Here is a 27697-nt window from a genome sequence, read left to right as displayed (position 1 = left end):
TATACAGGGGGTACCGGTACAGAGTCAATGTGGAGGCTATATACAGGGGGTACCGGTACAGAGTCAATGTGGAGGCTATATACAGGGGGTACCGGTACAGAGTCAATGTGGAGACTATATACAGGGGGTACCGGTACAGAGTCAATGTGGAGGCTATATACAGGGGGTACCGGTACCGAGTCAATGTGGGTTAGTACAGGTTAGTGGAGGTAATATGTAGGTAGGGGTAAAGTGACTATGCATCGATCATAAACAGTGAGTAGTGGGGGGGGGGGGATTTTGGACCTAGACTTGGCGCTCCGGTACCGCTTGCCGTGCGCTACCAGAGAGAACAGTTGAACGGTCTTACCATGGGCCTTCTCAGGAGGCTGGAGCATGTTGTGTAGAACACATACCTGTCACATAGAACAGTCAGCTCTATGTGGTCTATATCTGTAATAATCACTGTCCTCTGCTGACTGTCCTGTATGTCTCTGTTCCTCATCTATATCTGTAATAATCACTGTCCTCTGCTGACTGTCCTGTCTGTCTCTGTTCCTCATCTATATCTGTAATAATCACTGTCCTCTGCTGACTGTCCTGTCTGTCTCTGTTCCTCATCTATCTATATCTGTAATAATCACTGTCCTCTGCTGACTGTCCTGTCTGTCTCTGTTCCTCATCTATATCTGTAATAATCACTGTCCTCTGCTGACTGTCCTGTCTGTCTCTGTTCCTCATCTATCTATATCTGTAATAATCACTGTCCTCTGCTGACTGTCCAGTCTGTCTGTCTCTGTTCCTCATCTATATCTGTCATAATCACTGTCCTCTGCTGACTGTCCTGTATGTCTCTGTTCCTCATCTATATCTGTCATAATCACTGTCCTCTGCTGACTGTCCCGTCTGTCTCTGTTCCTCATCTATATCTGTCATAATCACTGTCCTCTGCTGACTGTCCCGTCTGTCTCTGTTCCTCATCTATATCTGTAATAATCACTGTCCTCTGCTGACTGTCCTGTCTGTCTCTGTTCCTCATCTATCTATATCTGTAATATTCACTGTCCTCTGCTGACTGTCCCGTCTGTCTCTGTTCCTCATCTATATCTGTAATAATCACTGTCCTCTGCTGACTGTCTTGTCTGTCTCTGTTCCTCATCTATCTATATCTGTAATAATCACTGTCCTCTGCTGACTGTCCTGTCTGTCTGTCTCTGTTCCTCATCTATATCTGTAATAATCACTGTCCTCTGCTGACTGTCCCGTCTGTCTCTGTTCCTCATCTATATCTGTAATAATCACTGTCCTCTGCTGACTGTCCTGTCTGTCTCTGTTCCTCATCTATATCTGTAATAATCACTGTCCTCTGCTGACTGTCCCGTCTGTCTTTGTTCCTCATCTATATCTGTAATAACAACTGTCCTCTGCTGACTGTCCTGTCTGTCTCTGTTCCTCATCTATATCTGTAATAATCACTGTCCTCTGCTGACTGTCCTGTCTGTCTCTGTTCCTCATCTATATCTGTAATAATCACTGTCCTCTGCTGACTGTCCTGTCTGTCTCTGTTCCTCATCTATATCTGTAATAATCACTGTCCTCTGCTGACTGTCCTGTCTGTCTCTGTTCCTCATCTATCTATATCTGTAATAATCACTGTCCTCTGCTGACTGTCCTGTCTGTCTCTGTTCCTCATCTATATCTGTAATAATCACTGTCCTCTGCTGACTGTCCCGTCTGTCTCTGTTCCTCATCTATCTATATCTGTAATAATCACTGTCCTCTGCTGACTGTCCTGTCTGTCTCTGTTCCTCATCTATATCTGTAATAATCACTGTCCTCTGCTGACTGTCCCGTCTGTCTCTGTTCCTCATCTATCTATATCTGTAATAATCACTGTCCTCTGGTGACTGTCCTGTCTGTCTCTGTTCCTCATCTATATCTGTAATAATCACTGTCCTCTGCTGACCGTCCTGTCTGTCTCTGTTCCTCATCTATATCTGTAATAACCACTGTCCTCTGCTGACTGTCCCGTCTGTCTCTGTTCCTCATCTATATCTGTCATAATCACTGTCCTCTGCTGACTGTCCCGTCTGTCTCTGTTCCTCATCTATATCTGTAATAATCACTGTCCTCTGCTGACTGTCCTGTCTGTCTCTGTTCCTCATCTATCTATATCTGTAATAATCACTGTCCTCTGCTGACTGTCCCGTCTGTCTCTGTTCCTCATCTATATCTGTAATAACCACTGTCCTCTGCTGACTGTCCTGTCTGTCTGTCTCTGTTCCTCATCTATATCTGTAATAACCACTTTCCTCTGCTGACTGTCCTGTCTGTCTGTCTCTGTTCCTCATCTATATCTGTAATAATCACTGTCCTCTGCTGACTGTCCCGTCTGTCTCTGTTCCTCATCTATATCTGTCATAATCACTGTCCTCTGCTGACTGTCCTGTCTGTCTGTCTCTGTTCCTCATCTATATCTGTAATAACCACTGTCCTCTGCTGACTGTCCTGTCTGTCTGTCTCTGTTCCTCATCTATATCTGTAATAATCACTGTCCTCTGCTGACTGTCCCGTCTGTCTCTGTTCCTCATCTATATCTGTAATAATCACTGTCCTCTGCTGACTGTCCCGTCTGTCTCTGTTCCTCATCTATATCTGTCATAATCACTGTCCTCTGCTGACTGTCCCGTCTGTCTCTGTTCCTCATCTATATCTGTAATAATCACTGTCCTCTGCTGACTGTCCTGTCTGTCTCTGTTCCTCATCTATCTATATCTGTAATAATCACTGTCCTCTGCTGACTGTCCCGTCTGTCTCTGTTCCTCATCTATATCTGTAATAACCACTGTCCTCTGCTGACTGTCCTGTCTGTCTCTGTTCCTCATCTATATCTGTAATAACCACTGTCCTCTGCTGACTGTCCCGTCTGTCTCTGTTCCTCATCTATATCTGTCATAATCACTGTCCTCTGCTGACTGTCCCGTCTGTCTCTGTTCCTCATCTATATCTGTAATAACCACTGTCCTCTGCTGACTGTCCTGTCTGTCTGTCTCTGTTCCTCATCTATATCTGTAATAATCACTGTCCTCTGCTGACTGTCCCGTCTGTCTCTGTTCCTCATCTATATCTGTCATAATCACTGTCCTCTGCTGACTGTCCTGTCTGTCTGTCTCTGTTCCTCATCTATATCTGTAATAACCACTGTCCTCTGCTGACTGTCCTGTCTGTCTGTCTCTGTTCCTCATCTATATCTGTAATAACCACTGTCCTCTGCTGACTGTCCTGTCTGTCTGTCTCTGTTCCTCATCTATATCTGTAATAATCACTGTCCTCTGCTGACTGTCCCGTCTGTCTCTGTTCCTCATCTATATCTGTCATAATCACTGTCCTCTGCTGACTGTCCCGTCTGTCTCTGTTCCTCATCTATATCTGTAATAATCACTGTCCTCTGCTGACTGTCCTGTCTGTCTCTGTTCCTCATCTATCTATATCTGTAATAATCACTGTCCTCTGCTGACTGTCCCGTCTGTCTCTGTTCCTCATCTATATCTGTAATAACCACTGTCCTCTGCTGACTGTCCTGTCTGTCTCTGTTCCTCATCTATATCTGTAATAACCACTGTCCTCTGCTGACTGTCCTGTCTGTCTCTGTTCCTCATCTATATCTGTAATAATCACTGTCCTCTGCTGACTGTCCCGTCTGTCTCTGTTCCTCAGGACTAAAGCGTGTCGTTACTTCGACCAGGGTCGTGGCACCTGCCCGTTTGGCTCCAACTGCTTCTACAAACACGCCTTCTCTGACGGACGGCTGGAGGAGCCTCAGCCTCCGAGAAGACAAGCAGGGTCCAACGGCAGGAACAGGGTAAGGCGCTGCTCTGACAAATGTCCTTTCCGTCAGAGATAGCTTGAGAGGATCTTTGTTTTTCCAATGGGGTTCAGACGTTAACCAGACAATAATCTGGCATTTGGACATTTGTCTTACGATCCAGAAGTTCTCAGCCCTATTGTAACGCTTCCTGTTCTGAATGTTCCTGTTCTACCCTCCAGAACTCGAGGAGGACACCTCTGTGGGACCTGTTTGAAGAGCGGGAGAACAGCAGCGACTCTTTGGACAACGAGGACGAGGAGATGGTGACCTTTGAACTGAGCGAGATGCTCCTCATGCTCCTCGCCGCGGGAACCGACGACGACGTCACGGACTCGGAGGACGAATGGGACTTGTTTCACGAAGAGCTGGACGATATCTACGAGATTTACCTATAGCGCCACGCCTAACGTTAACGTTTAAAACCCCCCTGTCCTTTTGACCTACCCTCTTCACCTTTACCGCGCTGTAGAATGGACTGTCTTGTGTGTCTGGACAGTAGCTTCTTTCCGCTGTGTCGTGGCAGTGCCTTTGAGCAGGCCTTTCATTCAGAAATCAACTACCATGAAGAAGAAAAAACAAAATGAACAAAAAAAATGTAAATGAGAACAGGTGGGTGTAAAAATACATTTTCTATAAACGTCGTGTCCTTGTGAATTTATCTATCCGTGTCAGGTTCATGTAAGAAAAATAACAACAACGAGAAGAAGAAAAAACAAGGGGAAAAAAATATTACAAACCATTTTTGAAAATATCGCTAATAAACAGTGTTTGTTTGTGGACGTGGGTTTGACTTATCATTTTTACCCAGGTGATGTTTTTAAGACTTTTTTTTTATTTTATTTTTTTTGAGGATGATGCATCAAACCAACTCTACACGACTACACTTCCTGGTGATGATGTCATGTGTCTGTGGTGGTCATGGGTATCGTAGTCCTCTGGTCATGCACTGAGTTTATTGGGTGGAGGGAGACAGCAGTCCTGTCGACTTCCTATATTCATGTGTACCCTCTTGATTCACTCTCTTTCCCTCCTCCCTCTCCTGAGGGTGGTGGGAACTCCCTCTGTCAAGGAGGGGGGGGGGGGGGGGGGACTTCGGGGAACAACTTACAGTATCTAAAGTTATTTTTTAAATGGGCCCAGTCCTCTTTTATTTTTTTCCCCCCCTGTCCCAATGGCAGGTATTATTCAGGAACACCTGTGGTACCTAATGACAAGTCTCTCCTCAGAACCAAGCTGAAAGTGACACTCGATGACTCTGTGTCCCTAATGGCACCATATTGACTATACACTGAGTGGACAAAACATTAGGAACACCTTCCCAATATTGTTGCCCCTCCCTCCCCTCAGAACAGCCTCATTTCTTCGGTGCGTGGACTCTACCAGGTCTGATCCTTATACCATAGGGCTCTAGTGAACTACCAGTGGTCTAGATAGGGTGCCATTTGGAACACAGACCTGTCTGGTCACTACTTATTCTCTTTGAACTCTCATTAGAATGCACTATATATTATGTTTCTCTATTGTTTTTCTATGGTCCACAACCATCCATCATGACTTGAAATTAAAGTTTATTATCAAAGTTAACCAGGATTGTTTACTGAGTGGAATTCATTATTGATCTATGTCATTTAAGTTGTGCTCTGATTTTTATATATTAATGGATTGTACTACATGTGAGTCTATACGTTTTAGAGTTTCACTTACATGTCTACATTTTCAATGGAGCTTTGACATGGTGGTTCTATGTGATCTGTTTATGTTACCCAGAATGCATTGTTTTGTTACCCCACTAACTCAAGTCCCTACTAGGGAAAAAAAACAGTCGTTCAAGGTTTACCATTCTCTGCCGTGCTTTGTCCTCTCTGAAGGTCTGTTGCCTCATACCTATCACCCATAGCATTCTCTGCCGTGCTTTGTCCTCACTCTGAAGGTCTGTTGCCTCATACCTATCACCCATACCATTCTCTGCCGTGCTTTGTCCTCACTCTGAAGGTCTGTTGCCTCATACCTATCACCCATAGCATTCTCTGCCGTGCTTTGTCCTCACTCTGAAGGTCTGCTGCCGTCCCAGCCAGTCAACCTCGGGAATATTTAATGACACGTCTGTGTCTGGTGGGGAATTGATGTGACATCGGGGGACGTTGTTCCATATTACTGTCTTCTCTCTGCTGTCACTCTGAAAGACTTCATGTCCCAGAATCCACCCCTATTCCATATAGTGAACTATCTATTACCTGGGTTAAAAGTAGCCTAGTTCACTACAGGGAACAGGGTGGGATGAAGCCCGGGTAACTGAGGTTCTGGATACATGGAGACACCGGTAGTCCATTTAACAGGGTGGGATGAAGCCCGGGTAACTGAGGTTCTGGATACACGGAGACACCGGTAGTCCATCTAACAGGGCGGGATGAAGCCCGGGTAACTGAGGTTCTGGATACACGGAGACACCGGTAGTCCATTTAACAGGGCGGGATGAAGCCCGGGTAACTGAGGTTCTGGATACACGGAGACACCGGTAGTCCATTTAACAGGGCGGGATGAAGCCCGGGTAACTGAGGTTCTGGATACACGGAGACACCGGTAGTCCATTTAACAGGGCGGGATGAAGCCCGGGTAACTGAGGTTCTGGATACACGGCGACACCGGTAGTCCATTTAACAGGGCGGGATGAAGCCCGGGTAACTGAGGTTCTGGATACACGGAGACACCGGTAGTCCATTTAACAGGGCGGGATGAAGCCCGGGTAACTGAGGTTCTGGATACACGGAGACACCGGTAGTCCATTTAACAGGGCGGGATGAAGCCCGGGTAACTGAGGTTCTGGATACACGGAGACACCGGTAGTCCATTTAACAGGGCGGGATGAAGCCCGGGTAACTGAGGTTCTGGATACACGGAGACACCGGTAGTCCATTTAACAGGGCGGGATGAAGCCCGTGTAACTGAGGTTCTGGATACACAGAGACACCGGTAGTCCATTTAACAGGGCGGGATGAAGCCCGGGTAACTGAGGTTCTGGATACATGGAGACACCGGTAGTCCATTAACTCTACTGGAGGATTCAGCTAGACATGACAGAACCTCTATTTCTTGTATGACGTCTCTAGACATGGAGCCTCTATTTCCTGTCACCTCCAGACATGGCAGAACCTCTACTTCCTGTATGTCACCTCTAGACATGGAGCCTCTATTTCCTGTCACCTCCAGACATGACAGAGTCTCTACTTCCTGTCACCTCTAGACATGGCAGAGGCTCTACTTCCTGTCACCTCTAGACATGGCAGAGCCTCTATTTCCTGTATGTCACCTCTAGACATGGAGCCTCTCTTTCCTGTCATCTCTAGACATGACAGAGTCTCTACTTCCTGTCACCTCTAGACATGGCAGAGGCTCTACTTCCTGTATGACACCTCTGAAGAGGGGATGTAAGGGCCCTTGGCATTATAACTAATCTATTCCTGGCTTCTCACTTTATAAATAGCCTTGCCTATCATTTGCCAGACACTCCTATAATACCAAGTTATGTTGCTTAACAAATCCTAGGGATAGATTAACCGTTATAGCAACAGTATGATTCGTGTCCAATTTTGCCGAATATTGGGAAAGGAGTCTCAATTTAAAAATCCTGGAAAGCTCAAATGAACAGAACGTTTGTGGCTACACATCTGCACACAGCAATAATTCCATCCACCGCATTTCATTCCAGTGGGAGAGAAATACCATGTCTTGGTTTACGCCGCGCCCCCTATCGCTCTCCAACCTAAAAGCAAAGACAGTACAGTAGGAAGACAGGTAGAAACTGCTTCTCCAATAGAAATCCCCGATCACGCTTGTAGGCGATGTCATGGCGATGTTGGCAAGTTGACGCATGCGCAAAAATACGTAAATCAAAGGCACTTCAATATAAAGTCATTTTTTACGAAAATTTAAACGTGTCAGTTTGTCACTTTCACGAAGTTGGAGTAACACGTTCAACTACTTATGACATGGCTCGAATATAGGTTGTGCCTTTAGATTTTGAGAGAGTTAACTAAGGAAGAATTTTTCACGTCTCTCATTGACTTCTCAACCCCGGCGTGTTCCCGGAAGTATCGCGATGTTGCGCCTCTGGGTTTAGAAACTCTGTGCTAAAAGCATCTCTCACTACCGAACCAGGGAAGAAAAAGAAGAGAGGAGAGAAAGGGAAGCGAACGCGCAAATACATGCATACAATGATAGCAGAAATTGGTGCCGCCGACAATCCCAAGGCCAGCTATCCCTATCCCCAAGCAGCTGTGATCTGCCCGGACTCACCGGTTTCATCCGCCCCGGACTACGGCGTCGGACAGCTGTTCATACGTAGCGCCTCGTACAGGAGGGACACACATACGTCCGCGGGGAGTATCAACCCAGACGAGAGCTCCATCAAGCCGCTGGTATCCTCCGCTATTACAAACGGCTATATCATGACCTCTGAGGAATTCATGCAGACCGCTCCCCTGTTCGGCCAGAGGTCCAAGAGAAACGTTCTCTACAAGATTCTGTGTTTCCTCATTCTGATATTCCAAGGAGGCATTCTAGATTTCTACCTCATTATCTTCACGGATCTGTACTGGTGCTCGTGGATCGCCACGGATCTGGTGGTGATTTCTGGCTGGGGGATCTTCTTCATGAAGAACGCCAGGAGCAAGAGAGAGCGGGCGTGTGGGTTCCACCAAAAGAACTCTATATTCGGCTGTAACCTCGGCGAGTTTACCTACGCCTACCTGGCCTGGTTAATCTACGTGATCGCCTGCACCCCTAAAATAGTCCTCATTCTAGAGACTTCGATATTAGATCTCATCGCCCTCAAAGTTCCGTTCGGTGTAACCGGATTTAAGATTATCATGTTGCTCTCGGTCCCGTTACTCTACTGTCTCATCAATTCTATCACCGATGACCAGAACGGAGCTACGCGCCACCGGTCCCAAAGCTGCTTCATGACCACCTGTCTGGACCTCGTAGACTGCTTTACCCTGGTGGAGTTGCTTCTGAGGAACGAGATACCGACGGTCTATTTAAAATACACGGTCATCTCGGTGTATTTCATCGCCCTGGGCGTCCCGGTGGTGTGGTTGTACGAGTTGACCGCCTCCGAGATGCGCTGTCGCTGGGTCTGGGCTAGGTTCCTGACCGGTGTGTTGATCAACGCTCCACTTCTGGTGGTGCGGTGCTTCCAGGTGTATGTTCACAAGATGCCCGTCTCAGTGTTCATGTTCAAGAATATGTTCTTCTTGGCCTGTAAGTGTCTGGAGCTGATAGAACAGTGTTTCACAGTGCGGGGAGTCAGGAGGTTCGGTGAGGGACGCAACCCGGCGCAGTTCTCTCACTGTGTCTCAGAGAACGATATGTGTCCCCATGGATACGTTAACACCCTGGCCGTTACCACGCAGTCATAGGCCCGGCTTGGATCTCACCCTGGCCGTCACTACCTCGACCTAAAACGGCCTGGATTTTATTTTATCCCCACTGGAGTGTGGAAGGCACATGAGTGATTGATGCTGAAGGAAGAATTTTGAGGGCCAGGACAGGGATACGCCCTAAAACGGCACCCTATGCCCTATATAGTGCACTACTTTTGACCAGGGCTCATAGGGTTCTGATCAAAAGCAGTGCACTATATAGGGAATAGGGTGCCAATGAGGATGCACAGGTGTCAATCAACGACAGCCTTATTTGACGATTTTGTCATTTATTCAGATGTCAGAAGAACATTTGATAACAACAGGTGCTACAGAATCATTATGCATCAACTACACCTGCTTAAGACCTGGCCGACCTGGCATACCTGGCCAACCTGGCCACTGGCCAGACGGATTCCTCTCATGCCTTGTCGGGGGTATCGTTGTGAAGTAGTGGTGGTGGTGGTGGTGGTTGATTAGTGGGGTTTGTGAATTGAAATCATTGACTTGCACTTTGTATTGTTGGGGGGGAACTTTAGAAGAGTGAGAATCGTTTTGTTGATTTGATTTGATTTGAATGAGTTTGACAAAAGTGCAAGAAAGATTGTCGTTTTGAAATGGAGTCTTGGACATGGTGTCGATGTAAAGTCCTGTTTTACATTGGTCAAGTCTTGTCTCCCAATCTGTGAAACTTCCCAGTAGCATTTCCTAATCAATGAATAGATGGAAACCTTGTGGTCATTTAGATACCTAATTAGTGTGTAATTACGGTATACGTAATGATTCCAATGTTTAATCATGTCCTCTCATTTCCTAAACTATTTGGGGGGAATATATCATGTTATCAATATAAATCAATTGATATTTCTTAAGAATTTGACATCACTGTGTATTTTACTGTATGCTTTAAAGTACCACCACAATATGTCATGATGATGAGACACAGAACAGGCAGCCATAGAGCAGACAGCTATAGAGCAGACAGATATAGAGCAGACAGATATAGAACAGACAGCTATAGAGCAGGCAGCCGTAGAGCAGGCAGCCGTAGAGCAGACAGATATAGAGCAGGCAGATATAGAGCAGGCAGCTATAGAACAGACAGCTATAGAGCAGGCAGCCGTAGAGCAGGCAGATATAGAGCAGGCAGCTATAGAACAGGCAGATATAGAGCAGGCAGCCGTAGAGCAGGCAGATATAGAGCAGGCAGCTATAGAACAGGCAGATATAGAGCAGGCAGCTATAGAACAGGCAGATATAGAGCAGGCAGCTATAGAGCAGGCAGATATAGAGCAGGCAGCTATAGAACAGGCAGCTATAGAACAGGCAGATATAGAGCAGGCAGCTATAGAGCAGGCAGATATAGAGCAGGCAGCTATAGAACAGGCAGATATAGAGCAGGCAGCTATAGAGCAGGCAGATATAGAGCAGGCAGCTATAGAACAGGCAGATATAGAGCAGGCAGCTATAGAACAGGCAGATATAGAGCAGGCAGCTATAGAGCAGGCAGATATAGAGCAGGCAGCTATAGAACAGGCAGATATAGAGCAGGCAGCTATAGAACAGGCAGATATAGAGCAGGCAGCTATAGAGCAGGCAGATATAGAGCAGACAGCTATAGAGCAGGCAGATATAGAGCAGGCAGCCATAGAGCAGACAGATATAGAGCAGACAGATATAGAGCAGACAGCTATAGAGCAGGCAGCTATAGAGCAGGCAGCTATAGAACAGGCAGATATAGAGCAGGCAGCCATAGAGCAGACAGATATAGAGCAGACAGATATAGAGCAGGCAGCCATAGTGCAGGCAGACACAGAACAGACAGCTATAGAGCAGACAGCTATAGAGCAGGCAGCTATAGAGCAGGCAGCCATAGAGCAGACAGCTATAGAACAGGCAGCTATAGAGCAGGCAGCCATAGAGCAGGCCGATATAGAGCAGGCCGATATAGAGCAGGCAGATATAGAGCAGACAGATATAGAGGAGGCAGATATAGAGGAGGCAGATATAGAGGAGGCAGCTATAGAGCAGACAGCTATAGAACAGGCAGCTATAGAGCAGACAGCTATAGAGCAGGCAGCCATAGAGCAGGCCGATATAGAGCAGGCCGATATAGAGCAGGCAGATATAGAGCAGACAGCTATAGAGCAGACAGCTATAGAGCAGGCAGCCATAGAGCAGACAGCTATAGAGCAGACAGCTATAGAGCAGGCAGCCATAGAGCAGGCAGCCATAGAGCAGGCAGCCATAGAGCAGGCAGCCATAGAGCAGGCCGATATAGAGCAGGCAGCTATAGAGCAGACAGCTATAGAACAGGCAGCTATAGAGCAGACAGCTATAGAGCAGGCAGCCATAGAGCAGGCCGATATAGAGCAGGCCGATATAGAGCAGGCAGATATAGAGCAGACAGCTATAGAGCAGACAGCTATAGAGCAGGCAGCCATAGAGCAGACAGCTATAGAGCAGACAGCTATAGAGCAGGCAGCCATAGAGCAGGCAGCCATAGAGCAGGCAGCCATAGAGCAGGCAGATATAGAGCAGGCAGCTATAGAGCAGACAGCTATAGAGCAGGCAGCTATAGAGCAGGCAGCTATAGAACAGGCAGATATAGAGCAGGCAGCCATAGAGCAGACAGATATAGAGCAGACAGATATAGAGCAGGCAGCCATAGTGCAGGCAGCCATAGTGCAGGCAGATATAGAACAGGCAGCTATAGAGCAGGCAGCTATAGAGCAGACAGCTATAGAACAGGCAGCTATAGAACAGGCAGCTATAGAGCAGGCAGCTATAGAGCAGGCAGCTATAGAGCAGACAGATATAGAGCAGACAGATATAGAGCAGACAGATATAGTGCAGGCAGCTATAGAGCAGGCAGCTATAGAACAGGCAGCTATAGAACAGGCAGCCATACAGCAGGCAGCTATAGAGCAGGCAGCTATAGAGAAACCTCTTCATTATACTATAACTCTCTGTCTGTCTCTCTCCCTCTCTGTCTGTCTCTCTCTCTGTCTGTCTCTCTCCCTCTCTGTCTGTCTCTCTCTCTGTCTGTCTCTCTCCCTCTCTGTCTGTCTCTCTCCCTCTCTGTCTGTCTCTCTCTGTCTGTCTGTCTGTCTGTCTCAAATCAAATTTTAAAATTGTATTTATTGTCTGTGTCTCTCTCTGTCTCTCTCGCTCTGTCTCTCTCTCTCTGTCTCTTTCTCGCTCTTTGTCTCTCTCTCTCTGTATCTCCTTCTCTCTCTCTCTCTCTCTCTCTCTCTCTCTCTCTCTCTCTCTCTCTCCTCAAGACAAGGCCTACCTCTTTGCATCCAGTCAATATCATCTGGGCTGTCCATCTGTCAACATGTGTACTGACAGTCTTGACTGATGGAATGTATACAGTGTCAGCCTTGCCAATTTGTCACCAAGAAATGAACGGAGCTTCAAAAGAAAGAGAATAGTGGGTGTGATATAAATGTGATAACATGATGAGACAATCTGCTCCAAGGTGCTATGAAGGAATGTGGAGCTGTGGAATCAGATGGGTCTGGCGTTGATATGTGAGGTGTTTGACATCCTTTTGCTGGAACTCTGGATTAAAAAGAATAGAAACCACTGCTATTATTACCTAACAGAAGGCCCTTATGTGGATGAGAGAAACAGGTCACGGTGAAAACCAATAGAACAGGGTTGAGAGAATGCAGGGTTACAGACAGATTGGAGGATAAACACGGTCGTACATTTTGTCATCCCAAAATGTAGGTAACTTTTTCTCCTATTTATCTTCTCATACAGTAAAAAAACACCAAAATGATGTTTGATAAAAATGCCAAATACATATTGGTAATGACTGCAGTCTACAGAGCAGACACTATTGTACAGTATTTAACATCAGACGACATCTTGTATTTACTGTGTTACAAAAAGTAGTCCATTTAGTTTCCAGCGCCTCGGCCTCTGGTCCTTTAAATAGATCTGGGATGAGATAGAATTCATTCAACCTAATGGGGATCTGTGCCATTTCCTGTTCCTGTTTGTCCTTCACTTTTCTTTCTGATGGGAAAAGAGTGAGCTGAATATAGCCCCGAGTGCCAGTCTGTATGTGCCATCATGCCAGCTCCTTGTTACTCAGCCTCAATGCATGCCAAGCTGTATGTCTTGTATGGAGTTGGCTAGAACACTGATCTGAGACCAGGCTCAATGCATGTCAAGCTGTATGTCTTGTATGGAGTTGGCTAGAACACTGATCTGAGACCAGCCTCAATGCATGACAAGCTGTATGTCTTGTATGGAGTTGGCTAGAACACTGATCTGAGACCAGGCTCAATGCATGTCAAGCTGTATGTCTTGTATGGCGTTGGCTAGAACACTGATCTGAGACCAGGCTCAATGCATGTCAAGCTGTATGTCTTGTATGGAGTTGGCTAGAACACTGATCTGAGACCAGCCTCAATGCATGACAAGCTGTATGTCTTGTATGGAGTTGGCTAGAACACTGATCTGAGACCAGGCTCAATGCATGTCAAGCTGTATATCTTGTATGGCGTTGGCTAGAACACTGATCTGAGACCAGGCTCAATGCATGCCAAGCTGTATGTCTTGTATGGAGTTGGCTAGAACACTGATCTGAGACCAGGCTCAATGCATGTCAAGCTGTATGTCTTGTATAGCGTTGGCTAGAACACTGATCTGAGACCAGGCTCAATGCATGCCAAGCTGTATGTCTTGTATGGAGTTGGCTAGAACACTGATCTGAGACCAGGCTCAATGCATGTCAAGCTGTATGTCTTGTATGGAGTTGGCTAGAACACTGATCTGAGACCAGCCTCAATGCATGTCAAGCTGTATGTCTTGTATGGAGTTGGCTAGAACACTGATCTGAGACCAGGCTCAATGCATGTCAAGCTGTATGTCTTGTATGGAGTTGGCTAGAACACTGATCTGAGACCAGGCTATGATGAATATGCAGGTAGGTGATGAATAGGAATGAAACAATACTAAGAACTAGATGTGCCTTTTGAGTGCAGTGTGAAGTGAACAGTGGAGGATTGTTGATGGGTTTCTTCATGAAGTCTTGTGAACACGAGTTGTGGAATAAAAATTGTATTTTATAGCCTGGCCCCCGGATCTGTGTAGAGATGATACGAGATAGCCTGGCCCCCGGATCTGTGTAGAGATGATACGAGATAGCCTGGCCCCCGGATCTGTGTAGAGATGATACGAGATAGCCTGGCCCCCGGATCTGTGTAGAGATGATACGAGATAGCCTGGCCCCCGGATCTGTGTAGAGATGATACGAGATAGCCTGGCCCCCGGATCTGTTTAGAGATGATACGAGATAGCCTGGCCCCCGGATCTGTTTAGAGATGATACGAGATAGCCTGGCCCCCGGATCTGTTTAGAGATGATACGAGATAGCCTGGCCCCCGGATCTGTTTAGAGATGATACGAGATAGCCTGGCCCCCGGATCTGTGTAGAGATGATACGAGATAGCCTGGCCCCCGGATCTGTGTAGAGATGATACGAGATAGCCTGGCCCCCGGATCTGTGTAGAGATGATACGAGATAGCCTGGCCCCCGGATCTGTGTAGAGATGATACGAGATAGCCTGGCCCCCGGATCTGTGTAGAGATGATACGAGATAGCCTGGCCCCCGGATCTGTGTAGAGATGATACGAGATAGCCTGGCCCCCGGATCTGTGTAGAGATGATACGAGATAGCCTGGCCCCCGGATCTGTGTAGAGATGATACGAGATAGCCTGGCCCCCGGATCTGTGTAGAGATGATACGAGATAGCCTGGCCCCCGGATCTGTGTAGAGATGATACGAGATAGCCTGGCCCCCGGATCTGTGTAGAGATGATACGAGATAGCCTGGCCCCCGGATCTGTGTAGAGATGATACGAGATAGCCTGGCCCCCGGATCTGTGTAGAGATGATACGAGATAGCCTGGCCCCCGGATCTGTGTAGAGATGATACGAGATAGCCTGGCCCCCGGATCTGTGTAGAGATGATACGAGATAGCCTGGCCCCCGGATCTGTGTAGAGATGATACGAGATAGCCTGGCCCCCGGATCTGTGTAGAGATGATACGAGATAGCCTGGCCCCCGGATCTGTGTAGAGATGATACGAGATAGCCTGGCCCCCGGATCTGTGTAGAGATGATACGAGATAGCCTGGCCCCCGGATCTGTGTAGAGATGATACGAGATAGCCTGGCCCCCGGATCTGTGTAGAGATGATACGAGATAGCCTGGCCCCCGGATCTGTGTAGAGATGATACGAGATAGCCTGGCCCCCGGATCTGTGTAGAGATGATACACGATAGCCTGGCCCCCGGATCTGTTTGTGCTCTCACCAACTCCATTGCTCATTGTCATGAGTTGTCATAACAGCACAATCAGACAGGTACCCAGGCTAGATAAAAGACAGGTTGTAACAATGTATGTACTGACAAAACAATATGTTTTATGTCCAGTAATAGTATAACTAGATAACCTTCTGCCTACGTTGTTGTCCAGTAATAGTATAACTAGATAACCTTCTGCCTACGTTGTTGTCCAGTAATCGGCCAATAGAAGCCCTGGACCACCAAGGGCTTTCATTCTTGGATCTAGAAAACTGGTTTAAAGAAACAGAGACTAACTCTGACTGACTACATTTGATTTGTTGTTTAAATGGGATTTTCTATTTGGGGCTTGTGCCCACAGGGCTCTGGTCGAAAGTAGTGCACTATGTAGGGAATAGGGTGCCATATGGGCTCTGGTCGAAAGTAGTGCACTATGTAGGGAGTAGGGTGCCATATGGGCTCTGGTCGAAAGTAGTGCACTATGTAGGGAGTAGGGTGCCATATGGGACAAAAATCTTGATTCCCAAATAGTGTACAGGAAAACAGAAACTGGTTATTGTTTACAGAAAGCAAATTCTACGTGTAGAATGTTGTGTATATCTGAAATATGGACATGATCACTTTTATTGTCCTGTACAACCTGATATAAGGAAGTGATGTCAGAACTAAATATATGGATGATGCTGTACAAACCCATTGGCTGATTCATTGACTCCAGGTTTGTGCATCATTTCAAACAGGAAATCAGAAAAACGTTTATAGACAATAGTGTTATAATAATATGAAAGACAATGTTGAACAACTAAAGTGTTTATGATCCAGAGTATATGATGAACACCCGTTTTCTAGAACGTTCTCTCTGCATTTTATTGCAGAAGCCAGAGTATTTAATTGTTTAGGTAGAGAGCCTGTTGTAACCTGGCCAGTGCCACCAGTGGATTGTCGCTGGCCTCTCCTACAGGGTAGTGTACAGAAGAGTCCTGCTGGAAGGAGCTCCTGGAGATATAGCCCAGGTCTGACCCACTGACGGGTCTCTTCTCCTGGGCAGCAGGATTCATCACCTCCCCACCCTCCTCCATCTCTACCGGCTGGGAGTGGGTTATCTCTGGCAGGGGAGGGAGGTACTGAATCTGACTGTCCATCGGTACAGGTGGGGTAACCTGGATGGAGCTGAAAGACAGTTGTGATTGGCCCATCTTGACAGGAAGTGATAGGTCCATCTCTCCATGCTGTTGTGATAGGTAGCCGTGCTCTGTGGACACAGAGGTGATTTCTGGGATAGCACTGAGACCACAGAGTGACAGCTGGAGAGACATGAGTTGTTCCAGGGTGTCAGCAGAGGGTTGACGAGAAGGACTGTATGCCTCCTCCTCTTCCTCGTTCTCTAGAGGGCAGCGGTCTGCTGTTCCCCACCTCTCCTGTAGGTGGAGACAGTTCTCTCTGGCCGAGGGTGGCTCACTCAGGAGAAGATCTGACAACCCCCAGGGTTGACTCTCCAGGGCATGCGGGTGCAGATCAGAGATAAGTACCCCAGGTGGGGCCTCAACGACCGGGTATGACGGGTACACCTGGTGGCTGTCAGAGCTGACCCATGGAAGAAGATCCAGCACAGACGTCCCATTACCTGGAAGAAGAAGACTTTATTACTACATACTAGACAGACATTTCTTCTGTTGTACCAAACCCCTAGCCTGGGTACCAGTCTGTTTGTGCTATCATTCCACTCCCCACTGATAACCTTACCTTCCAGTTTCACTTCAGGAGTCAAGACCTGGACTCCCTGGCTGTTTCCATTGATCTCTACATCATAGCTGGGGATTGGAGGCCCCTTCCTGTATTCTGGAACACACTGTAGAACAGGAGGCCCCTTGCTGTATTCTGGAACACACTGTAGAACAGGAGGCCCCTTCCTGTATTCTGGAACACACTGTAGAACAGGAGGTCCCTTGCTGTATTCTGGAACAAACTCTAGAACAGGAGGCCCCTTCCTGTATTCTGGAACAAACTCTAGAACAGGAGGCCCCTTGCTGTATTCTGGAACACACTGTAGAACAGGAGGTCCCTTGCTGTATTCTGGAACAAACTCTAGAACAGGAGGCCCCTTCCTGTATTCTGGAACAAACTCTAGAACAGGAGGCCCCTTGCTGTATTCTGGAACACACTGTAGAACAGGAGGTCCCTTCCTGTATTCTGGAACAAACTCTAGAACAGGAGGCCCCTTCCTGTATTCTGGAACAAACTCTAGAACAGGAGGCCCCTTGCTGTATTCTGGAACAAACTCTAGAACAGGAGGCCCCTTGCTGTATTCTGGAACACACTGTAGAACAGGAGGTCCCTTGCTGTATTCTGGAACAAACTCTAGAACAGGAGGCCCCTTCCTGTATTCTGGAACAAACTCTAGAACAGGAGGCCCCATCCTGTATTCTGGAACAAACTCTAGAACAGGAGGCCCCTTCCTGTATTCTGGAACAAACTCTAGAACAGGAGCGACTGGCTGTTCCAGTAGAGCATCATACTCTGTTACTGCGACCACTTCCTCCTCTGCGTTGATGTCAACACACTCCTGTTCAAACCAGTCTGGGTTTTCTAGCTGGAACACCTGGAAGGCTTCGATGGCGTCACGCAGATCCATCCCCGATGGACATGTGAAGTACTCTTCCACTCCGATCCCCTCGATGTGGCTGACCTGATTTAAATAATTCGTTCATTTTATTTGACACGTTCAAAATATACTTTACAAAAATATAAACGCAACAACTTCAAAGATTTTACTGAGTTACAGTTTATATAAGGAAATCAGTCAATTGAAATAAATTCATTAGGCCCTAATCTATGGATTTCACATGACTGGGCAGGGGTGTAGCCATGGGTGGGGGGCATAGGCCCACCCACTTGGCAGCCAGCCCCACCGACTAAGGAGCCAGGCCCAGTTAATCAGAATATGTTTTTCCCCCACAAAAGGGCTTTATTACAGACAGAAATATTCCTCAGCACATTTTTAAAGTGGCCCTTTTATTGTCCCCAGAATAAGGTGCACCTGTGTAATGATCATGCTGTTTAATCATCTTCTTGATATGCCACACCTGTCAGGTGGATGGATTATCTTGGCGAAGGAGAATATGCTCACTAACAGGGATGTAAACAAATTCGTGCACAACATTTGAGAAAAAAATATACATATATTTTGGTGAGGTACATGAAGAGTTTCCTCAGCCGTGAGAGTACTGGTACAATAATACATTCAACATAATTGATAAGCTAGCGTCTGATTTCCACTGTGGGCCTCACTGTTACTAGTGATGCACCAATATTACATTTTTGGCCGATAACCAATATTTTCCTTGCCAAAAAAACCCTGATAACCGATATTTAAAATTTTAGCGGCCTTTTAAGCATTCTAGTACAGTTAAATAGTTAACACACACACACATGGACGCAGCGGTCTAAGTGCAAGAGGCGTCACTACAGTCCCTGGTTCGAATCCAGGCTGTATCACATCCGGCCGTGATTGGGAGTTCCATAGGGCGGCGCACGATTGGCCCAGCGTCGTCCGGGGTAGGCCGTCATTGTTAATAAGAATTTGTTCTTAACTGACTTGCCTAGTTAAATAAAGGTTATACACACCATACTGACCAAAAAGTTATATTGTTGGCATTTACGTAGGTCCCCATTACCAGTTAAACATAATCAAAACCTATTTCTTTCACTTACTTGCTGCGATATTTCGTTGTTAATTTCTTCAGTCGTTTCATTCTCAACCAGGATCCCGTTTGGGTCTTTGCGTGTCAAAAAAGATACTCGTCAAATAACACTATTTGACCAATCAGGACCTGAATATGACTGCACGTCACATAATAATTTAACGCACTCATATTTTTACGTAGTTATTACACATTGATTATACGATCACTCGTATTTCATATGTCAAGATGATTCATCGATACGTATGCTATGATGCTGGAGAAGTTGTCTCATGCACCTAGAGTGCTGGTCACGAAAAAAGCTAGCTAGCTCATGGATGCAAACAATGTTCTTCCCCAAAGACACAGCAAAACAACAATCTGTTTCAGTAGCTGTCGTTAGCTAGCTAACTACATAGCTACAGTTGAAGTCGGAAGTTTACATACACTTAGGTTGGAGTCATTAAAACTCATTTTTCAACCACTCCACAAATGTCTTGTTAACAAACTATAGTTTTGGCAAGTCGGTCAAGACAACTACTTTGTGCATGACACAAGGATTTTTTCCAACAATTGTTTACAATTGTTATACCCCATTTCATTGATCCCCCAATCCTTAGGTAAAGCTGTACAGTGCAACATGAATGTCAATACACACAATAGGCTGACTGGGGAGGTGATTTCACACAGTCCCGCGATAAGAGCTAATATTTGCGTGAACTCTTCACAGTTGTGTTCTGTGGGTGTCACTGAGTAGACTGATACCTAATTTCATTGCTTCACATTCCAACCTTGTTTAACATGATCTTGTCTAAATATGACATGATTCCACCAACTGTAACCTTTCAAAGAGGTACTTTTATTTTGAAGGCAAACCGCAAATTCCACTATTGTGGCTAATCCTTATTGTGGCTAGCCTCACAACACATAACCCGGTCCGGTCGAGCCTCACTAGCCAGATGAAGCTAGCTGGCTGCTTATAACGTTAGCTTTGGGCAACAGGGTTAAGTAGCTGGCTGCTTATAACGTTAGCTTTGGGCAACAGGGTTTAGTAGCTGGCTGCTTATAACGTTAGCCTTGGGCAACAGGGTTAAGTAGCTGGCTGCTTATAACGTTAGCTTTGGGCAACAGGGTTAAGTAGCTGGCTGCTTATAACGTTAGCTTTAGGCAACAGAGTTAAGTAGCTGGCTGCTTATAACGTTAGCTTTGGGCAACAGTCGAGCCTCACTAGCCAGATGAAGCTAGCTGGCTGCTTATAACGTTAGCTTTAGGCAACAGGGTTAAGATGCTGGCTGCTTATAACGTTAGCTTAGGCCAACAGGGTTAAGTAGCTGGCTGCTTATAACGTTAGCTTTGGGCAACAGGGTTAAGTAGCTGGCTGCTTATAACGTTAGCTTTGGCCAACAGGGTTAAGTAGCTGGCTGCTTATAACGTTAGCTTTGGGCAACAGGGTTAAGATGCTGGCTGCTTATAACGTTAGCTTTGGGCAACAGGGTTTAGTAGCTGGCTGCTTATAACGTTAGCTTTGGGCAACAGGGTTAAGTAGCTGGCTGCTTATAACGTTAGCTTTGGGCAACAGGGTTAAGATGCTGACTAGCTATTAATTTTCATGAACTGAAGTTCAATTTCAACAGTCGAACAACAAGTGGTAACCTAGCTAATACTTACAAGGATTCCTAAATCATTGCTAAGAATAATGAAAATGGTTGCAGTTTCTACTGGTCATTGTTTTCAGGCTGGTTGTATTGGTGCTAGCTAGCTACCAAGCTAAAGCTAGCTACCCCAGAAGTTGCGGGTGAACAAATAATGCTTTATTACCAACGCGGTGTTGTAAACACATCGTTCGTGGCCGGTGTTTACTTGTTTGCAGACTTTGTTTGTACAGCTTTGACAGTGCTACTGATAGTAGTCGTGGCACTTGGTTTGGATGTGCAAATGGATGTGCAAATTCCGTAATAGAACTGTGTTATTTAACGTGTCAAATAGTGTTATTTGACGTGTATCTTTTTTGACACACAAAGACCCAAACGGCGTCTCATAGTATGTCGTGAAGCTAATAGCAGTGACACTATTACTGTGTTACTCTGGTAGGGCAACATCTGAACAACAGAGAACGACAGAGAACGGTTGACTGTCAAGGGCAATGAATTCAATTATCTTGGCTTTAATGGATTTCACCTTTGAGTTGTCTCTCTGAAATGTTCTTACTCTTTCAAATGACTGCTGGACTTGTTGACTGCTCGATCCACACAGCAGACATTGCGGACTAGGTTAGGAATGCTGTGTTACACGTGTAGAGCAACATTTTACGTGGCGTCGTTATGTCATGTACCTACGTTATATAGGTATGTGTAACGGCAGATTTCCGAGGAGGTGTAGGGATCGGACCAAGACGCAGAGTGGAAAGTGTCCATGATTTATTAACAAAATAACCTGAACACTAACGAAACAAAATAACAAAGAGAGTCTAACCGAAACAGTCCCGTGTGGCACGAACACTGACACGAAATACAAAATCAAATAAACGAAGAGCAGAAAACCGATACAGTACCGTGTGGTGAAAAACACAAACACGGAAACAAACACCCACAAAACACACGTGAAACCCAGTCTGCCTAAGTATGATTCTCAATCAGGGACAACGATTGACAGCTGCCTCTGATTGAGAATCATACCAGGCCGAACACAAAAATCCCAACATAGAAAATCAACCATAGACAAACCCACCCAACTCACGCCCTGACCAACTAAAATAAATACGAGACAAAGGAAAACAGGTCAGGAACGTGACAGTATGCACGTCAGCTTTGACATCGGTTTTAAACATCGGCGTTAAACTAAGTATCATTTTTAGCTAATATCGGCCATTTCCGATATGTTCACCGACTTATCGTGCATCCCTAACTATTACCTATAGACTAGGGTACAGAACAACAGACCAGGCAGGAAGCATAGGGAGATCCCATCAACAAACGGACCTGTCCTGGTGCGTACTTCTCCTGGTCCAGGATCCTAAAGCAGAGCTCCTCAAAGTGTTTCATCAGCTTGTACTTCACAGCGATGTCGAAGACAGACGGCACGTCACGCTCGCTGCCGACATCGTCAAAGTAGGCCACCATGTATTTCCCCAGCGCGGCGGCCTGCTGCATGTCGGGCAGGAAGAGGTTGAGGGCCGGGGTCAGCATGTCGTCGATGGGCGACCGGAGGTCCTCTCTTAACGTCACACGACTCTGGCCACACATCGCCCTCCACTTGGCCTGGACGCCACGAGAACAGAGGACCAGGATCTTGTCTGATGATTTGTTGATCTGTAGGAGAGGAGAGGAGAGAGGGGGAGGAGAGGAGAGGAGAAGAGAGGAGAGGAGATGAGGAGAGACAAGAGAGGAGAGGAGAAGACAAGAAGAGGAGAGGAGGAGAGAGACAGATTTGTCAATCTGTGGAAAGATTTTTTTTCTGTTTTGTTCAAGTGCCTTGCTAAAGAAAACAACGGTACAGGGTCTGAAACCAACAACCTTCAGATTCCCACTTTTACTTCCTAACCGTCTAGTCCTCTTCTCTACTGGGCCTGTATGTATAAAGGGTTTCAGAGTGGGAGTGCTGATCTAGGAACAGTTTAGCCTTTTAGATTATATTGAAGGATATTACATGAACAAGGAACACCTGATCCTAGATCAGCACTCCTGGTGTCTACCCACCTGTTGTCTCTGCCACTCCAGCCAGGGTAGTCTCCCCACAGTGCCCAGCCAGGCTGTGTCTAGAAGGTCCAACACCACCTCAGTTCCACACTTGGCCTGGAGGAAGGCACAGAGCTTCAGGACTATATTCCTGTAGAGAGGATGGTCCTGAGAGTAGATCACCAACACCCTGGGAGGAACCCTGGGGAGATGAGGAGTCTGGGCCTCTGGCTCTACAGCTGGGGGATAGGGGCCTGGTGGGACTGAAGGAGAGACAGAGAGGGAAGGAGGGGAGGGAGAGAGAGACAGAGAGGGAGGGAGAGAGAGACAGAGAGAGACAGAGAGGGAAGGAGGTACGGAGAAAGGGAGGGAGAAAGAGGGAGGGGAGGGAGAGACGGAGCGAGAGAGAGAGAGGGAAGGAAGAGAGAGAGAGAGACAGAGAGGGAATGAGGGGAGGGAGAGAGAGAGAGACAGAGGGAGGGAGGGAGGGAGAGGGACAGAGAGACAGAGAGAGACAGAGACAGAGGGAGGGAGGGAGAGAGGGAGGGAGAGAGAGACAGAGAGGGACAGACAGAGACAGAGGGAGGGGAGGGAGAGACAGAGAGGGAGAGAGGGAGGGAGGGAGAGAGAGACAGAGGGAGGGAGAGAGAGAAAGAGAGGGAGGGAGAGACAGAGAGGGACAGAGAGAGGGACAGAGACAGAGACAGAGGGAGCGAGAGAGACATAGAGGGAGGGAGGGAGAGAGAGAGAAAGAGGGAGGGAGGGAGACAGAGAGGGAGGGAGAGAGAGAGACAGAGAGGGAAGGAGGGGAGGGAGAGAGAGAGAGGGAAGGAAGAGAGAGAGACAGAGAGGGAAGGAGGGGAGGGAGGGAGAGAGAGACAAAGAGGGAGGGAGAGAGAGACAGAGAGGGAAGGAGGTAGGGAGGGAGGAAGAGACGGAGCGAGAGAGAGGGAGGGGAGGGAAAGAGAGAGAGGGAAGGAAGAGAGAGAGACAGAGAGGGAGGGGAGTGAGAGGAGGAGAAAGAGCGATAAAGAGAAAATGAAAAAAGAGAAGAAGAAGACAACAATAAAAGTATCAACTAGAAAGATGAAAGTATGAAACAGGAAGTCAGATTGATGCTCTTCTATCCCACGGACCATTGACTCCCAAAATCCATCCTCATATTCTGCTAATGTCTTAATTACTGTCATGCATTTAGTTATGGCTACATGACCGTGCAGTAATGAAGCATATTATATACATGCCTTCATTTCTCAACAGCCAAAGTCAGTCAAATAGAGACTTGTCAAAATAACTTGTTTGTCACTGAGGAGCACTGAATAACCAATTTCCAATACATTTTGAGTGATTAAGTGCGAGATATTGAGTGATAATGGCATCTCTCCTCAACCCACCTTTCTTTCTCCGTCTCCGTAGTTGATAGACAAGACAACAGACCAGTCCAGCGACCAGCAGCAACACCACGGCAGCTACGGCTGTGTAGATTTTAGGAGATGCAGAATCTCCAGGTAACACAGTTGGAGGGGTCCCTGAAATCACACCAATATTTTGTTAGTGGACAACAGGAAATATATCCTATTTTACCATGTAATAAATAGACTTGTTGATGAACCTACCACATATGTTAAACGTTTTCCTTCTTCGTACACAGTCGTTGTTGCAACGGCTAAAAAACGGCTGGATCTAGTAGGAGGAAGATGAAGCTGTGCTTTACAAGGCCACTATCAGGTACACAACAGGTCTACAACATAAACCTCTAGCTTGCTGAACACTGCCAGTGATTTGACAGAAACAAGTAAGTTGTAAAGTTCCAAGGAGGACTGACCTCCACATCAAAATGGCAGCAGGTCCGGGGCCAATTCTCCAGGTCAAACTCTACATTCAGCAACGTTTGGTTGGTCTAAAGGAAAAACATAAGATATGAACTCGCTTATCTTTCTGCTTGATCTCTACATCATAGACGTAGGTACAGTGCCTTGGGAAAGTATTCAGACCCCTTCCCTATTTCCACATTTTGTTACGTTACAGCCTTATTCTAAAATGGATTAAATAAATAAAAAATCCTCATCAATCTACACACAATACCTCATAATGACATCACAATACCCCATAATGACATCACAATACCCCATAATGACAAAGTGAAAACAGGGTTTTAGACATTTTTGCAAATGTATTACAAATAAAAAACAGAAATACTTTCTTTATATAAGTATTCAGACCCTTTGCTATGAGACTCGAAATTGAGCTCAGGTGCATCTTGTTTCCATTGATCATCCTTGAGATGTTTCTACAACTTGATTGGAGTCCACCTGTGGTAAATTCAATTGATTGGGCATATATTTGGAAAGGCCCAAACCTGTCTATATAAGGTCCCACAGTTGACAGTGCATGTCAGAGCAAAAACCAAGCCATGAGGTCAAAGGAATTGTCCGTAGAGCTCCGAGACAGGATTGTGTCGAGGCACAGATTTGGGGAAGGGTACCAAAACATTTCTGCAGCATTGAAGGTCCCAAGAACACAGTGGCCTCCATCAATCTTAAATGGAAGAAGTTTGGAACCACCAAGACTCTTCCTAGAGCTGGCCGTCCGGCCAAACTGAGCAATCGGGGGAGAAGGGCCTTGGTCAGGGAGATGAACAAGAACCCGATGGTCACTCTGACAGAGATCCGGAGTTCCTCTGTGGAGATGGGAGAACCTTCCAGAAGGACATCCATCTCTGCAGCACTCCAACAATCAGGCCTTTATGGTAGAGTGGCCAGACGGAAGAACCTTCTCAGTAAATGGCACGACAGCCCGCTTGGTCTAACGGACTCTCAGACCATGAGAATCAAGATTCTCCGGTCTGATGAAACCTGACACAATCCCTACGGTGAAGCATGGTGGTGGCAGCATCATCGTGTGTGGATGTTTTTCAGCGTCAGGGACTGGGAGACTAGTAAGAATCGAGGGACTGATGAACGGAGCAAAGTACAGCGAGATCCTTGATGAAAACCTGCTCCAGAGCGCTCAGGACCTCAGACTGGGGTGAAGGTTCACCTTCCAACAGGACAACGACCCTAAGCACACATCCAAGACAATGCAGGAGTGGCTTTGGGACAAGTCTCTGAATGTCCTTGAGTGGCCCAGCCAGAGCCTAGACTTGAACCCGATCGAACATCTCTGGAGAGACCTGAAAATAGCTGTGCAGCGACGCTCCCCATCCAACCTGACAGAGCTTGAGAGGATCTGCAGAGAAGAATGGGAGAAACTCCCCAAATACAGGTGTGCCAAGCTTGAAGCGTCATACCCAAGAAGTATTGATGCTGTAATCGCTGCCAAAGGTGCTTCAACAAAATACTGAGTAAAGGGTCTGAATACTTATGTAAATGTGATATTTCCGGGCTTTTTTTTAATACATTTGCAACAATTTCCCAAAAAAATGTTTTGCTTTTTTGTTATGGGGTATTGTGACGTCATTATGGGGTATTGTGATGTCATTATGAGGTATTGTGATGTCATTATGGAGTATTGTGATGTCATTCTAAAATGAATTATATTGTTTTTTTACTCATCAATCTACACACAATATCCCATAATAAGGCTGTAATGTAACAAAATGTGGAACAAGTCAAGGGGTCTGAGTACTTTCCCAAGGCACTATATGTGTGAAGAAGATTAGAATCTGGGGAAGAACCCCAGCGATGAAGTGTGACACAGGATGTGCAGTGTCTCGCTTTGCAAACCTACATGTTCTAGGTCAAACCCTTGGAAGGGAAAACAAGACGTCTTCTGTACCGATGTCTTTGACGTCGTGTAGCGAGCTACAGACACAACTCTGCTGATGATGCAGTTCTTTACGCAATGAGAAGGATGTAAAAAAAACAGTAACACTTAGAATAGAGCACCCTATTCCCTATATAGTGCACTACTTTTGATCAGAACCCTATTCCCTATATAGTGCACTACTTTTGATCAGAACCCTATTCCCTATATAGTGCACTACTTTTGATCAGAACCCTATTCCCTATATAGTGCACTACTTTTGACCAGAACCCTGTTCCCTATATAGTGCACTACTTTAGACCAGAACCCTAGTTCACTTGATAGGGAGTAGGGTGTCATTTGGAACACGTGCTTAGTTACTTATGTATTTTTATTTATTTAACTAGGCATGTCAGTTAAGAACAAATTGTTATTTTAAAACGGCCTACCCCGGACAAACCCTCCCCCAACCCGGACAACGCTGTGCCAATTGTGCGCCGCACTATGGGACTCCCGATCAACGACCAGTTGTGATACAACCCGGGATCGAACCAGGGTCTGTAGTGACGCCTCTAGCACTGAGATGCAGTGCCTTAGACCGCTGCACCACTCGGGAGCCTAATTAGGGAACCTACATATGTCTATTGACTTCATAAGCCATTCATAAGGCATTCATAAGCCATTCATAAGCCATTCATAAGGCATTCATAAGCCATTCATAAGGCATTCATAAGCCATTCATAAGCCATTCATAAGCTATTCATAAGCCATTCATAAGCAATTCATAACATTAATAACCATACCATGTCTGTGTCCTGCCATTGTCTGTTGTTGGAGCACAGTAGTGAGACTCTGTAGTTGTGTGAGTGCTGGTCTGTACTGAACCCAACAGTGAGTGTGGTTCTGCCTTGTGGTCCAGTAGACCGCTCCAACGTAGTGTTAGGTCTCCACAGACTCCCTTCACACAGCAACAAAGGAACAATGTCAGAACTGAGTAGCAGCATC

At 46.3% G+C, this 27697-nt stretch overlaps 2 protein-coding genes and 1 long non-coding RNA gene across 3 annotated transcripts; 2 read left to right on the top strand and 1 right to left on the bottom strand.

Moving 5' to 3' along the window:
- The first annotated feature begins 1398 nt into the window (after positions 1–1398).
- LOC120036359 lies at positions 1399–5431 on the top strand. The gene is made up of 2 exons (XR_005474475.1): positions 1399–3841; positions 4027–5431. It is a non-coding gene; the product is annotated as an uncharacterized LOC120036359 (long non-coding RNA).
- Positions 5432–8058: 2627 nt separating this feature from the next.
- Positions 8059–9264, top strand: tmem121b (transmembrane protein 121B). The gene has a single exon (XM_038982832.1). It carries the CDS (start codon positions 8059–8061, stop codon positions 9262–9264), a length of 1206 nt encoding a protein of 401 aa, XP_038838760.1.
- A 6783-nt stretch (positions 9265–16047) lies between these two features.
- Positions 16048–27645, bottom strand: LOC120036361. Its single transcript, XM_038982836.1, has 8 exons — positions 27496–27645; positions 24774–24848; positions 24565–24631; positions 24343–24477; positions 22970–23211; positions 22253–22582; positions 17338–18280; positions 16048–17218 (listed from the first exon to the last, which is right to left on the bottom strand). Exons 1-8 carry the CDS (start codon positions 27496–27498, stop codon positions 16482–16484), a joined length of 2532 nt encoding a protein of 843 aa, XP_038838764.1. The 5' UTR covers positions 27499–27645; the 3' UTR covers positions 16048–16481.
- Between the last annotated feature and the right edge of the window lie 52 nt (positions 27646–27697).

This window comes from Salvelinus namaycush, unplaced genomic scaffold (assembly GCF_016432855.1).
Source record: "Salvelinus namaycush isolate Seneca unplaced genomic scaffold, SaNama_1.0 Scaffold1315, whole genome shotgun sequence".
Lineage (NCBI taxonomy): Eukaryota > Metazoa > Chordata > Actinopteri > Salmoniformes > Salmonidae > Salvelinus > Salvelinus namaycush.
This window is presented reverse-complemented; position numbering and strand designations above follow the sequence as displayed.

Excerpts from the sequence above, each read along its gene's own strand:
- tmem121b (XM_038982832.1), top strand. The coding sequence starts at position 8,059 with ATGATAGCAGAAATTGGTGCCGCCGACAATCCCAAGGCCAGCTATCCC.
- LOC120036361 (XM_038982836.1), bottom strand. Across the intron at positions 23,212-24,342 it reads ACGGAGACGGAGAAAGAAAG|TCCCACCAGGCCCCTATCCC; the intron begins GTGGGTTGAGGA and ends TCTCTCCTTCAG. Across the intron at positions 18,281-22,252 it reads AGAAGTACGCACCAGGACAG|GTCAGCCACATCGAGGGGAT; the intron begins GTCCGTTTGTTG and ends TATTTAAATCAG.